At 38.9% G+C, this 15,875-nt stretch overlaps 1 protein-coding gene across 1 annotated transcript in view; it reads left to right on the plus strand.

Moving 5' to 3' along the window:
* The window catches only part of LOC145989091 (calcium-activated chloride channel regulator 3A-1-like), a 212,362-nt gene that overhangs the window by 62,968 nt on the left and 133,519 nt on the right, over positions 1-15,875 (plus strand). Inside the window, exon 2 of the mRNA XM_083124386.1 lies at positions 13,457-13,594. Coding sequence (XP_082980512.1) covers positions 13,457-13,594 — 138 coding nt within the window. The remainder of the gene's footprint in view (positions 1-13,456; positions 13,595-15,875) is intronic.

Genomic DNA, 15,875 nt, shown 5'->3' on the forward strand with positions numbered 1-15,875 from the left:
AGCCACACAAGTTGTACGTATACAGGGTAACCGGTAATTACATGTATTCCCTGAAAGGGGTTAAAGTAGAGGCAATTTGCAATAAATTTGACCATATCATACCCCGTCCGAAAATTAGTAGTTTTCGAGATAATCGAATTTCTAATTTTTTAATAACAATTTTCCACATACGAATTGAGAACAGCTTATTGTATGGCACATACTTCAGCGTTTTCTGGTAGCTAACAAATACAGGAGGTCCAAAAAAATGTACTCACTGTTTGATAGTCCATATCTTCTGACAAAATTGACTTGTGGATACAATTTTTGGCACTGAGAGAGAGTTATGTTAGATGTTCAAAATAACCACCAGCAACTTGTAAACAACTCCTATGGCGCCGAACTGCAGACCGTACTACGACCGTCAGTGTATCTGGCATAATGGCAGCACATGATGCTATTTTTTTTCACGTAGCTCGTTGAGTGTAGTTGGTTTTGTCGATACACATCATTCTTGACGGTCCCCCACAGGTAGAAGTCCCATGATTTGATACCAGTGGACTTCTACCTGTGGGGGACCGTCAAGAATGATGTGTATCGACAAAACCAACTACACTCAACGAGCTACGTGAAAAAAAATAGCATCATGTGCTGCCATTATGCCAGATACACTGACGGTCGTAGTACGGTCTGCAGTTCGGCGCCATAGGAGTTGTTTACAAGTTGCTGGTGGTTATTTTGAACATCTAACATAACTCTCTCTCAGTGCCAAAAATTGTACCCACAAGTCAATTTTGTCAGAAGATATGGACTATCAAACAGTGAGTACATTTTTTTGGACCTCCTGTATTTGTTAGCTACCAGAAAACGCTGAAGTATGTGCCATACAATAAGCTGTTCTCAATTCGTATGTGGAAAATTGTTATTAAAAAATTAGAAATTCGATTATCTCGAAAACTACTAATTTTCGGACGGGGTATGATATGGTCAAATTTATTGCAAATTGCCTCTACTTTAACCCCTTTCAGGGAATACATGTAATTACCGGTTACCCTGTATACGTACAACTTGTGTGGCTATCGTGTTGTGACGGGGCGCCTTGAATATCGCATCAGAATCCAGAATCGATTCTCGGCTAGTGTCGTGCATTGTTCGTGCGTTTGCTCAATCAAAAGCAACTCCACTTGTTGTAATAGACCTGGGAAAATTATGTAGTGAGGTAAAAGCTCTTTCTCGCTTGATAATTAGAATATGAGAAAATTAACCGGGAACCGGAGAGTGTGAAGAGGGGTGACGTTAAAAATGAACACACTCAAATGCCAACTTCTCTTCTTCGTAGGACGTTCAATAGCGTAGTGGTAATGTCGTCGCCTTGTAATCAAGTCATCCCGGGTTCGATACCCGATAGAGGCACAATTAATGCAGATCCCACTATAAACTGTAGGTCCAGTCCCGATTGACCTTTATGTGCATAAAGTGGACTTAAAACCAAAACTCATCTCAGCTCAACTCGTAGTACGTTCTGCGCAGCATTCTTGCAGGCTAGATAGGCTCTGACGCCTAGACCCACGGCCAACCCTCTTTGGAGGTTGTTTTATTCCCTTAATATATATTTGTCAGTGCCACTTCAGCCATTTCATCACCATTCATCTCCATCTTGCGCATTGCCGAAGGTTCCGGGTTCGAATCCCGACAAGGCCGTCCTTTGTGAGTGTCCATGCATCAATTTTAATTTAATCATACCATCACTCATCTTCATATTTACGATTAGCCAAAAGTGGCCGAAAAGCGAAATAAAACAAACCAAATCAATCAATTATACCCCAGCGTTGCGACTGATCTAAAGTAGAAGTAATAACCTAATTGAAATGCAAACTCGGACGTCAACATCGGGGCTTCGAGCGATCAAGTTCCTTGCACTGTTTTGGGTTGAGGTCTCCTTTGTGGCTTTCTCTCATAGTTCTCCAGACGATCACCAAATCATACCGTGGCGCCACAGCCCTTCGAGAGCCGTCCGCCAGTCTGACTCCCACTTGTAGATGTAGATCCAACCAGTTATGGACTGACGTGCGGTCAGCACGACGAACCCCCCAGTCGTTATTGTAGGTTTCCATGACCGTGTTATGATACTCATTCGTAGCTCACAACTTTTTTATGATGGTGGGTGGCCACCGGTCCAATAAAAAAGCCCAAGCCTCAGGTTATAACGCTTCCCCAAGAAGACTAGAATCTGCGCGCGTCCCGTAGCCGGTGACCAAGGCATGACGTCTTAAACCGCACGGCCACGGTGAGAAACTACCTTAAACTTGAATAGAAAAAAATATATATATTGCTTTTCTGACTCTTAAGTCAATAACGAAGATAAGAATGAATGCTGATTAGATTAATGTGACCAAGGGACTCGCACACAGCAACTCCTATGCCAAAACCAGGACTCGAACCGGAAACGTTCAGTAACGAAATTATGAATAAACCTCTGTACTCCCTAGGCCACCAAGGTGGCTACAAGTCGTCAATTTCGGCTGATATCCATTTACCGTAAAAATTAACAATAACTTTTTAAAAGTAGTATCGACTATTAACAAACTTAACTATAATTGATGTAATTTAAATAAAGTGTATTTTAAATCCACTTGCGTACAGTTTAAAGTGGGATCCGAACCTTTATTTACCTCCACCGTGTTATCGAATCGGGACCCTTGATTACAAGCCGATGACGTTACCACTACGCCATCGGGGAAGCTTAATGTAATTTTACCGTTTCGGTTTACAGAAATATATTTATGGTGCACACAATTGTAATTGATAATGTTTATAGATATTTGTGCAAAATAAAATATTCATATTTAAATTTGAAAGATTTTCGTATATCTCAATATTGTTCAGCCAGCGAAAAATTGTACATCACCATGTTCATTTTGTTTCCCGCAAACGTAGTGTTCAAGAATTGAAACAGAAACTTAAGCAGATAACAATATCTTCTCCAGGAGAAGTATGATTTCATTCCATAGAATCACAGAAAAAATAAGAAACAAGTGCGAAATTAGCAATCGACAATTTACATGTGTGTATGTGTGTGTGTGCGCGCGCGCACGTGTACGGGTGCGTGTGTCTGTCTTTAGTATTACCAACGCCATCTTTACTTCTCATTCTTGCCACGGCGCTGACATCAATTTTAATTCATAGTGTTTGTGTAAATTAACAGAAAGACTTAAATTTTAACGATAGAGTATTGTAAATTTTTACAATGACTTCCAACAGTGTAAATACTTGAAAATATAGTAACCAGGGCGAAATTTACTTCACTAAATGAAAGTTCAGTCCTTAGTCGCTACACACAAACACAATGTGGCAAAATGTTCATAAATGATTCAACAAACGTTGAAACGTTTCAGTAAACGTTCTTATACGTTCTTAAACGTTGAAACGTTTATATAAGAAACGATAAAACGTACTGTGATACTTATCTTCACGATTAGTCAAACGTATCATTCATTCGCTCTTCATATTTTCCATCCTTAAATTCTGATAATTATGTATTTTATCTAACAACAGATTAAATTATATACCAAACATTATCGAGAAGCAATTCTCAAAACATTATACTAAGATATTAACATTATAATAAGTGTCCTTCCATAGCCATTTCAGTCTTCAAACTGCTTCTTCCAACGGCTTCCGTACGTTGATTCGCGATTAGTCAAACATGTCAAATGTAACTGCTATTAGTAAACGTACGAGGAAAAATAAGTTTTGTAGAGATTCTCTTCTCAATAAGAATACTATATTACTACCTTCATTATATTAAATATTAATTAATTAATTAATTCTCTAGCACTCTTGATTCTGAAAATTCGTAGTTACAGTTCAATTTGTACTTATCCTGAGCAAAATTTATATATATTCTATTCCAATCTTTACAGATTTCTTTTAGATTCATCTCCATGTTCGTTTTGGTCCTTTACCATCAGGTTTCCCAACAAGATTCCTGTAAAAATCTCCTTTATTCCTTTCTCATTCGTGCCGGTTTAAAAAAAAACATAGAGAGTTAGTTAGTTAGTTGTTTCCCACTGTACTATTTCAATTTTTGAATAATCACATGTTAGTTATGAATGTATCGTTGACATCCTGTCTGATCATATATGTGTTTGGGCTGAGGCTCCGTATCTACCTGCAACATTATTTCTTTTCTTCTTTTTTCTTGTTATCTGCTTTCTATATTTAACATTAGAAACAACACATTCCCATTAACAATATTTCATGTTATGCAAAACATTTAAGTTTTATACACCATCAGAGGTGTGATTGCAACAAACGTTACCACTACGTCATCCGACAAAAAGCCAGAATCGGTATTGTTATATTTTATTGCTCAGGTCATTTCATTTTTAATATGTATAGCTATAGTGAATATACTAACTTAAGCCCTCAGACTCGTAAACCAACAAATATACACACCTCTGTTAACTGCCTTGTATTTTGAGGAGAGGGGGACAATTGTAGCTGTTGGTGCAATACACTTTGAAGTTTTTGTTTTCTAAGTGCCACACATCAATTTCATCATAATTATCATTATTCATCCTCATCGTTGCCATTAGCCTCTTCTTTTTTACAAATTTTTTCGTACTGATATCGCCTTAGCAGATTAACAGAAATCGTCTAAAATTTGAACTCGTGACACCTCCCAATACCATTGCAAGCTTACTTGTGATTGTCCTCCTCAATTATTCAAAATACCTCACTTTCATATTCAAATACACACAAGTAAAAAAGTTCATATCACATTAGTGATTTTAAATTTTATTCTTGGGGGCACTTTCTAACATTGTTGCCTGATATTAAAATAAGCGAAAACACTCTGCTATGCTTAATAAAAAAACAACATCTATTCATTGCCAGATTGTACAACTGTATAGGTCGAGGTTTATAAGCCTCATTCATCTTATTCTAGGGACTGCATATTTTGTATACAGTTTGTAGTGGAATCAAAACACAGGTTGTTAAGAATATCGTCAGTAAATATGAGAATTCTTGCTGTGAAATTTCTATGCTGTTTAACCTAATAGAATTCGAATCTCTGAGAGAGCCAAGTACTAAACTTTAGCATTTCATATTAGCAAAACCTTTATACGTACGTATTTATAACCTCAATTTACTAATCAAAAAATCCCCCCTAACCAACCAATTAGCACATTTATATGACCTTCTATAGAGGAAGAGGACATGACATTTCCGAGCCGGTATTATTAATGTGACATTCTTAACAGGTTAATGCATCAATCTTTAAGCAAACACTTAGGAATGTTTGAAATTCAAACAATTCTTGTGACAAAAAACAAATAATTAAGAAATTCTTTTTAACCAAACAATCAACACAAATCTCTCTTTTTTATAGAGAAAAGAGGAAGCGCATAACATTCCTGAGACAGTAATAGTGAACACTGTCGTTTGAAATTAGAAGAAGATTAATCACACGAGCATCATCATCGTCGACATCGCTTATCCTGACGGGGATGCACGACATGTTTATCCAACGTATAGGAATACACGTTGATCATTAAGCGTTTTCCTTCTGCATCTCGTGCTCGTGTTTCGAATTTTGATGTATCAGAAATAGTCACCGGGGTATTCGATGCCAGACATTACACTTTCAAAACTCGGACTCGTATTGTTTGTAATATCCAACCCACTGTGGATTATTTTTGCAATAAACAGGATGCAGTGCAGCCAATATACACCAAAAAAAAAAACATCCGGTTGCGGCGACAATATAAGCAAAAACTAGGTCGTGTCAGTATTGCCAACTCACTAGGCCTCTGAGTTTAGGGCGACCCAAATTGTGCTGCCAGAGCGTGTTGCACGCGGACCAGGTTCGAGGGCACAAACTCAACTGGCATCTCTTGCATTACTATTTCAGCGAAGCGTTGCAGAACAAGCAATATTTGTGTTTCCCACAGTCGTATCTCGAGTATCATCACAAGCTGGTCGGGGGTTACGTACGCCGTAACCCTCACATGAACGTGGCACTCAAAAACAGAACAGAGAATGAGATTATTTTGACATTGGACTTTACGTCACTCTACCCGAGCATCATGGTCGCAGCCGGCCTCTCCCCTTTCAACGTGAACTTGGGGAGTGGCGCGAATTCCACGCCGCCGGAACAGGCATTCTGCCCGGTACGGAAGTTAATGTTTATCGCGGCGTCACGAATCCAACCGGCTGCACGGAAGCTGGTTAGGTTAGGTTAGGTTAGGTTAGGTTAGGTTAGAGTAGGTTAGGTTAGGTTAGAGTAGGTTAGGTTAGGTTAGGTTAGGTTAGAGTAGGTTAGGTTAGGTTAGGTTAGAGTAGGTTAGGTTAGGTTAGGTTAGGTTAGGTTAGAGTAGGTTAGGTTAGGTTAGGTTAGGTTAGGTTAGAGTAGGTTAGGTTAGGTTAGGTTAGGTTAGGTTAGGGTGGGTTAGGTTAGGTTAGGTTAGGTTAGGTTAGGGTGGGTGTTGGCAGCTGTCGGTTGTTTAACTCTTCCCTCTCTCTCTCTCTCTCTCTCCTCTCTCTTTTTTTGTAAAAGGCTATGGCAAAAGTACCAGTAGGTTGGCAACTTTGCTTTATGCACTGTAAGGCAAGTCTTAAGTAAAATTGCCAGCTCCTTGTTTTAGGTTAGGTTAGACAAAAAAAAACTGTAGGTGGGTGTTGGCAGCTGTCGGTTGTTTAACTCTTCCCTCTCTCTCTCCTCTCTCTTTTTTTTTTTGTAAAAGGCTATGGCAAAAATACCAGTAGGTTGCCAATTTTGCTTTATGCACTGTAAGGCAAGCCTCAAGCAAGGTTGCCAGCTCCTTGCTTTAGGTTAGGTTAGACCAAGACAAAAACCTTGGTGATTTTTTTTCGAGTAGGTGTTGGCAACACTGCGAGCCCCACTTCCGGTTGCAGAACTCTCAAGCAAGATTGCCAGCTCCTTGCTTTAGGTTAGGTTAGACCAAAAAAAACCTTGGTGATTTTTTCGAGTAAGAAGTTGGCAACACTGCGAGCCCCACCGAGCCACACTTCCGGTTTGTGAACTCTCAAGCAAGATTGCCAGCTCCTTGCTTTAGGTTAGGTTAGACCAAGAAAAACCTTGGTGATTTTTTCGAATAAGCAGTTGGCAACACTGCGAGCCCCACCGAGCCCAAATTGATGGCCCAGTACTCTCTATTTGCCCCTACTCAAGAGGTTTGTGAAGCAACTAATCAGTGTTGCCAACTCCTATTGGTAGGTTAGCTTCGCCTGTAAAATATCACCATGGTGAAATTTTCTTGGGGTGGGTTGGCAACACTGAACCCCACTTGAAGTTTCTCAACCGGGTTGATTGTACTACTCTAAAGTAGGTGAAAGCACGTAGAGGCTCTCGTGTAGTTTAGCACGTAATAAAAAAAATGAATAGGTTAAGTTATATCACGTAAGATCGTGGCATTCGTACCAAGTGTGAGTGGGGAAAAAATTAGATGCGGTGAAAATTGCACTGAAAAGTCGTCAAACGCTATAAAATCAACAAAAAAATCGTCAAAATATGCTACCACTGAGGTTAAATCCATAAAAAAAAAGGGCTCGTACCAAGTGTTATATTGAAACAATAAGTTTACACTACTTACTGGTAATATCTATGAATCGTTTATCTGCGGAACATTCTAGAATATAATGAGGATATAACTATGCGTTAATTAGAACCATTCCTAAATATATATTCTTTGACCGGACCTTGGATCCAATGAGAAATATGGCGTTGTCTCTGACGTCATTTCCTTTTAAGCGTTGAATTCAAGGACTTGTTCATGATTTATTTGATCGTGCACTCATAAAAACTTCTGGTGACTTGATTTCAAAAAATGTGTCCGAGATAACGAGTGGCGTTCCCAGGATATTTGGAAGGGAGAGTATACTATTTTTGGTGGTCAGTCCTCATTTTTCCATCTTTTCCTGTCTTTGACGTTCAAATGGGGCTATGACCCCACCAACCCTCCCCTGGGCACATCACTGGAGATAAATAAGTAAGCATTTAACCATATTGGGAGACGAAACATTAGATGTGTTGGGAACGGAAGGGTTTTCACTGTGCATTAATTGTTTCGCGATCCAGCTTCCTTTGTTTCGTGCCGATGTGTGAGAAGACTGCGGAAGCTGTGACAGACAATTTTGAACACTTGCGAGTGCTTAGGCCTAAATATGAACAATTTGGTGGGATTCTGCTTTTGTAAGAGCTGCAACATGTGAAGACAAGACACATTAGTAGTGTTCAGGCTCGAATCAGAGAGAAATATTCGAGAACTGTGTCCAGTTCGCAGCCCACAGCTTGAATCTCGCGTAGTCGAGTGGATTGTCCATCTCGTGTATGTGTAACAGCTTCGTAAAACCACTTCTGGTACACAGATGGTTTGATTCTGATCAGAAGAAATTGACAAACACACATACTGAGATGGTTCCTGCACACAAAGTTATAGCATGGAAACAGAGGAGTGGAGTGGTAAAAAATGTCCCGATTTCACGTTCTGATTAAAATGAGAGCCTTAAACAGTGGCGACGATTTAGGTAGGCGCGTCGCCTGATAATGTTCGCATGAGCACGTGAACACTCATGCATAGTAATGTTTTAAATTACGCACACACACATACGTATCGAAAAAATACTATGTTTGATGTACGAGTATATATACAAAATTTACTCTGACACGACTTCTTTCACGTCTGATAACTTCTCTAAAATTTAGATAGTTGGTAACACTGACTCCTACGGTGTTCCGTGGAGGGCGTTGAACACAATTGTTGTGCGTGTTGCATAGAGCTGACAGCTTAGGGCTGTTGGCCACTATACCCCGAAGATGTTTACTTCGCTGTGCGAACACTGATGCAAGCGGCAATATTTCTTACATTAGGCACCAGAATGCAGCATATACAAGGCATGTATAGGGGGACTCGAAAAGGTCTGCGCTACATAGTTGCAGACCTTAGCGAGAAGTCGCTAAACCTGGCGGATTTTAAGGAAATAAAAGCGCATGCCTAGTGTGTGTTCTTTAGTCACTTATTCGGGCAAATCAGCAAGAGATCTTGTTCGGAATAGATACGTACATTTAAATAGTTTGGACCAACCATTACTAATTATAAATAACGTAATCAACAGGCTGTTAGTTGTATATAAAAAACTTGTATTACTTCAAATATAGTGTAATTGTTGAAAAGTTGAAATGTTATTCTTACTTTTTCAATTGAAAATGATGTTACTATTAAAAATGAAAATATAAAATAAATATTAAAATAATTAGAATGTATTAATTGAATATTTAGAGAACCACTCCTTATGCATTTATATATTCCTTGCCCCCCAATCAATTCACTCCATCCATAATCAATAGACTTAATATATCCTCCACCTTAAACAAATGAACTATTAATTAAACCCCGTGAAGATAAATAAGGAAGAAATCATATTCCACCTAACACATAATATATTACTTTATTACTAAAGAAAGGATAATTTGCAAATAAAAAAGATGTAATATTATATCCAGCTCACCCCCCTAAAAAATACAAGTAACTGCTCCTAGCTTCAAACTAAATGGAGTAATAATAACAAAAATAGAGAGTAGAGAAGTAAATATGCATTCAGTATACAAATTTTATTGTGAACACCCGTATATGAACCTCACGCGACGCCTCATTTTGAAGGACTGTAATCTTAAAAAAATATCATATATTGCTGTTACTTAAATGAAAGAACATGTGAAATATAAGTTTAAGTTGATAATCATTTTGCAGGGGGGGGGGTCCCATCTTCCTGATGACCATGCACACATTTCACCTCAAGATGATTTGCTCATTACTAAACACCTTGTACAGTTAAAGCAAGAATGTATTCAAAACTAAACATTAAAAAAATTGAAACCCTTACCTGACACATTACTTTCTGAAAATGTGTAAATAATTCCATAAATGAATAATTTCATCTCTCTCTCCAATAAAGTGTGGCAATTACAGGGTGCGAAATTCTGGGGGGAATTTCCCCCACCAACAATATTGGCCTCAAAAATCCCTCCCCCACCAAAAATTTCCAGGCAGGGAGGGGTTTTTGTTATAGCAAACAAAAGATAAGCAATTACTTTTCATTTCAAATACACTTTACTAAGAATAATATCGAAAACACACACATTTTAGTGTAGTTGTGAGTATTGAATGCATTCTCTCTCAAGAGATCATTAACAAATCTACTACTATTTTTACTTTTAATAACATTACAAATATGTATCACATAATTTACACATGTTTGTGGGGGAGGGGGTTTGTAGATGAAGAACTTTCTCCCCCCACCAGTTTTGAATGATTTCGCACCCTGGGCAGTTACATTAGTGATCTGAAGGATAATCTCGGCTTCTCTGATGATGTTGACTTGTAATCAGGAGAAGTCGTGGGTGGAGGCTTAATGCAGTGGTTGATTCAATTTTAAATTCAAAATTAGCCTATCTGAGCATAAAATTGGCTTAAACCTCAAACTTTGGCTCTACTGTTAACAAGTGAAGGAAGCGTTGCACGTAAGTTTGAATTTGAAGTAACCGTCGATGTTGCTCGCGTCGGTAGAACGCCGAAATTTGTTCGTGCTCCGTGGTTGGCGTGGTGTTTACGGCATGTGCCACAGGAAAAAGCATGTTACAATTTACCTGGTGATTGGAATATTTAGATCCTATGTGGGTAAAGGTGGTAATGTAATGCAAAGCTAAATCCTAGGCAGTGCTTTTTTTCTGGTGGTATGCAAACTGTATGCCATACCGGTATCTTTTTACATGTGAAAATAAAAAATAACATCATTTTATTTTAATGTTAGAAGTTTGTGTTTGTGTGTAACTGTATGAATGCCGGATTTGAACCGGCCGGGGATCGAATAGCAAGTTTAATTTGATTTAAACCCGGGGAATTATGTCGGAGCACGAGAGATGAATAACTAACATTTGCATAGTTGATTTTTACGTCACTTGCAATTGTCACAGTTTAAGTGCTCTATTGATGTAAGTTGGTCCGTTAAAGAATAATACATAATAATTCCGCACGACTGTACTTTCTTTTCCATACTTTCCGTTAATAACTGACTTATTTTAAAAAAACATATTTTTACACGTTTCGACATGGTAAGAAAAAAATATTCTCTTGTTTTATATGTATTTACCGAGAAGAATAGTTATTTTTTTTTTAAAAAAAAAAAAGAACATCTGTTGTATGCTGTCCTCTTTTAAGCTGAATATTCCTATGCTGCTTATACTTTATTCTACGCATGAAGACCGCACTACATGTATTGCTTCTACAGGGTGTCCACAAAGTGGGCGTACCCCTGGTTTTTCGTCGGAAAGTATGTTTAATTGTTGTGGATTTGCAATCGTTCGACACATGAAACTTGATTTTAAAGTGCAAGCCGTACCGTCCTTGTCACGTTAATGAACTCTCTTGATGCTGATAGGACGTAACGCCGGAAAATCCCCGCAAAACATCTGCCAGGACATGGCGCAGAATTCAGCTGTGCGACCATCATGATGATCTCTGTACCGATGTCCTGGACAAGTGAACTATCAGGTACTGTACGTGATGACATCGCTATAACAACAACAACCACTGTAGTATCGGAAAAAAGGGGGTACGCCCAGTGTGTGAGCACCCTGTACTTTTAATAAGAAGTTTTCATGTCTACAGGTCTAGTTTTGTGCAAGCACAATTTGTATTATTGTCAAAACGTAGCGTTGTTCCCAAGCGGTTTGTTTCCATGTGAAATGAATGCTGCGAATAGTCCAAGTGTTAACGATCCCATAATTTTTAATTCAGTCATTCACTCCACACATCTTTCGCCTCGAACTGAAAGAAAACCAGCAGGCAAAGTTTGGGTGGTAGTCAGTGGCGTGCACAGGCACGTGCCGAGGTGGTGGGCTCAGGGGACTGAAGCCCTTCCCCGAAATCATTCAAATATCTAATTTAAATAGTGTACAGTGGTAATTAATTTTACTTCATTAGCAGGATTAAACATCTTGTATAATAAGTTCTAATATTTTGAGAAATCCATCTTAAGTTCTTTTACCCCTTTCCACCAATTTTTCGCCTCTGGATGGCGGCTGCTGATATGAGATGAGCCCCCTCCGAATTAAATATCTGGCTACGGGCCTGGGCGTGCCCAAGGAAAGGGGGGGGTTGATGGAGGTCATAATCCCCCTTGTGGGCAATATTCATAAAAAAATAGAACGTCAAAAGCAGGAAAATGTGGTGAAATGTGGGCTGTTTAGGTACTAAAAATATTATACTACCCCCCCTTTTTTTCGAAAATCCTGGGCACGCCACTGGTGGTAGCATGTCTCACTGTGTGGCCTCTTTTAAACTTGTCCCTGTGTCAGCAGTCTTTGTTTTACTGTATTTTTATCCTAATAAACCGGAACTTGAACGCTATCAATCGGAGTTCAACTTAGAAAATGTTCAAGAATTTTGCCATATAAATACATTTCACTGGAACTATATTATAAAGTGTAAGCCTGGTTTATAAGGCTTACATGTGCTTGTTGTAGTAAATGTAAATGTATCCGTGGCTGCGTTATGTAGTGTACAGTCAACGGAGGAGATAAATAGACAAACTGCCCACCGCAATGCTAATTTCCACTGCTTTCCACAAAATGAGGTTCACGAATTGAATTTAAAACGTCAGTAAACGGAGTACCGACTTCCCCATTCCTTAAAAAAATTGCATACGATGTGGAAGAAAAATAATTTTGGCTTTCAATTTTTTTAAAATTTATACGTTAATCAATACGTACCCTAGGCAGGAAATTTGGGTCCTAGGCTAGCCTCCATTTTGGCCCCTACCAACATTATTATTATTATTACTATTATTATTATTAACAGTTTTGTTATAATGGTACTTCACTTCCACTTCCTTATTAATAACACTTGTAAATTGTAAAATATAGACACATATCATTAACAATTTTTCAATAAACTACGATAAAACAATACACTTACATTTAACATAAGAACACACACATAAAATTGTTTCCTTCTGGCTTCTATGGTAGAAAATTCAAAGTCAATTTCTTGCAAGACATCAGCATTCGTAGGATGCCAAACTATAGTGGAACCACGAGCAAAACAACCTGCGCAGACCCGCGACTCCTGTCCACCGTACTCCCGCGAGTAGGGGAGGGGGAGAGTGGACCATTCTTCTTTATGGCCCGAGGTGGAGGGAAGAAGGGAAAACTCCGCGGGGACTTCTCGTCCCAAGGTTTTTTGCCTTGTGGTCGATCTATAGAAAGTCTGCTTTCCGACGTTGAATTTCTGAGGCCAGTTTTAATTCTTTTTTACAACATTGAACAGCCGCTCTCCACTGGCATTTGACAAAAATACTCACAAAAAATCTCAGAGCAAGATTTGTGAACTGGTTGAATGTTTTTCACGGTAACTTGCAAACGTATTAAACTTGGTACTTTCTTTTCACACAGGAGCTAGTGATCAGTGGAAACAATACCTTCTTCAAAGCTACACACGGCCGAGCGTATATTGGTTCTGCTACTATCCTGATTCCGCCACATTGGAAGAATGTGCCCGTTGATCCATTAGAAACATGGCTCACGTACGAGGTATGTATTTGTCCTGCCTTATTGTAATAATACGTTCAATATCATAAAGGTTATCAAGGGATTGCAAGCATGGACGTCCGCAGATTTTTTCCAGGGAGGGGCAAGGAAGGTAATTTTTTCCAGGGGGGGCAAAGGAGGCATATTTTCCCCCTTAATAATGATTGATCCTCAAGAAACACTATTTCAGTCTGAAGTTATCATGTTTCTTGAGCGATTTTATAATAAGTAACATAAATTATAGCAGCGGCGTATACTCTGGGTCACCTAGGTAATCGGAGATGACCCGGCTATAATTTTTTTAAAAGTTGTTTTTTATTTCTTCGCAATATTCTTCCAAACCAATCTTTGAATCACATATTTCTTTGCTTCCAGCGCGCGAATGTTTTCAACCGTTTGCCGCGGAATGTCCGTGAGGCTTTTTCTCCAGCTGGTGGAATCTGGTGACGTCAGGGTGAGATTCCACCGGCTCCCTTTAAAACCCTTGACGGGAGGGGAAGGAAACACTGCTTCTCAGGCGCGGTTATTCCGTGGCAAGGGTAAGCTCCTTCTGGAAAGAGTCCATCGGTCGCACTCTCCACCCCAGAGCCTTTGCCGTTCCCTTGGCTGGCACCCTCTTCTGCCATTCTTCCCCGATGGCCTTTGTATCGTAGGAGCTGTGTTGTTTACGACAGGGAAATTTATCAGGAAACAGGTTTTGGGTTCACAAATTACGTACTGAAAAGGAAAGAAGAGAAAATACATCTGAAAATGCGCGAGAAACAGAGAAATCTGAACAACATTCGCGAACCAATTCTATGAAAATTCTCATTTTACGTTTGCTTCTGTCTTCCTGATCTCTGCTATTTCAACAGATATTGTCAAAGGAAAAAACAACTATTACACCGACCTCCATTGCGGAGTGTTAGCACAGCTCCCTACGACACCAGAGCTCCAGGGTTCGAATACCGGTCTAGGCATGGGTGTTCTTTGTAAATGTCCCTTCATCAATGTCATATCATCACTCGTAGTGATTAGCCAAAAGTGGCAGAAAAGCGACGTCAAATAACAGTTTAATCAATCGATTAATGAAGTAATTAAACTATTTATATGCTTACTTTTTTCATTTTTGTATTTTAAAATGCGTGATTACTTTCTTTGTAGCCTTCAAAACCAGTGAGAGTACTTCTTTCACAGAAATGAATAATTTTTAAAAGGGAAAGCTAAAAAAAAAAAAAAAAGGTAAAGTGTTCCCCTGTGCTTAGCACCACGCCATGAAGGCGTATAGGGGGTGTGGGGGTAACGCCCCACACTTTCTTGATCCGGTCGTGAGTGGGGGTGATGTGATCAGCATCACGCCCCTGACCGCCTTTACCCCGCAGGGTTTCCCCCAGGTACCCATGTTATTCGACGCTGGGTGGCTATCAGAAATAAATTATATATATATGTACACATATATTAGGTAATTTAAGTTGCTTTTCCCCCCTCTTTAGATTAATAATGATCATAATGATAAAAGATGTTTGAATGTAAAATATATAAACAAAAAACGCAATGATTCCAACTTATAGAACCTCGCGCATCGCAGGGAATATAAAGCTGGGAAAGGGATTTTTTCAACATCCATAGGGAATTTAATTCTGTGTCAAGCAGGAAGGAACCACAATAGAAGATTGGCGCAGGGAATTGAATGCGTGTTGTAGCGATTCGAGAATTTAATATTTGTTTAGCTGTTAGTGGTTTAGTATTTGTGCTAGTGCTGTGTTCACTGAAGTTAAAGGCAATGAATGGATATAATACAATATTTGCGTGCGAAAATATTTGGAACGGGATCTTTTCCGGAGAAATTTCAAATAGTTAATGTAGGTAGGTCAGTAGCATCTCTTGTACCATAGATCTTGAACTTAAACTTCCGTGTATAAAAACAAAAATCGGGAATGCACGAGTGACTGGGTACTGGGGTAACTTGAATTTTACACTTAAATTAATATTGAGGGTTTTTATTTCACTACCGCATTCCTTTCATATTCTTTGTTACAGGTTTTTTCTTATAGATTTATTATATTCTCTTGTTTTATCATTTGAAATTCTAAACGTAGATTAACTGCAAGTGCAATCACAACAATTATTCGACAGTGGTCGCAACAATAAGGTAAAATTTTTCACACATATATTCATAAATCCTGTATGGATGTTGAGGTAAATTTGCAGGGAGACTTCAGGAGTGGGTGGATGAATCAAGTGTCGGAGATTACCCACTAGTTAAAACCAGCATACGCCACTGAATTATAGTGCCTGAAATTAA

This window comes from Lepisma saccharinum, chromosome 6, assembly GCF_977018435.1.
Source record: "Lepisma saccharinum chromosome 6, izLepSacc3.1, whole genome shotgun sequence".
NCBI lineage: Eukaryota > Metazoa > Arthropoda > Insecta > Zygentoma > Lepismatidae > Lepisma > Lepisma saccharinum.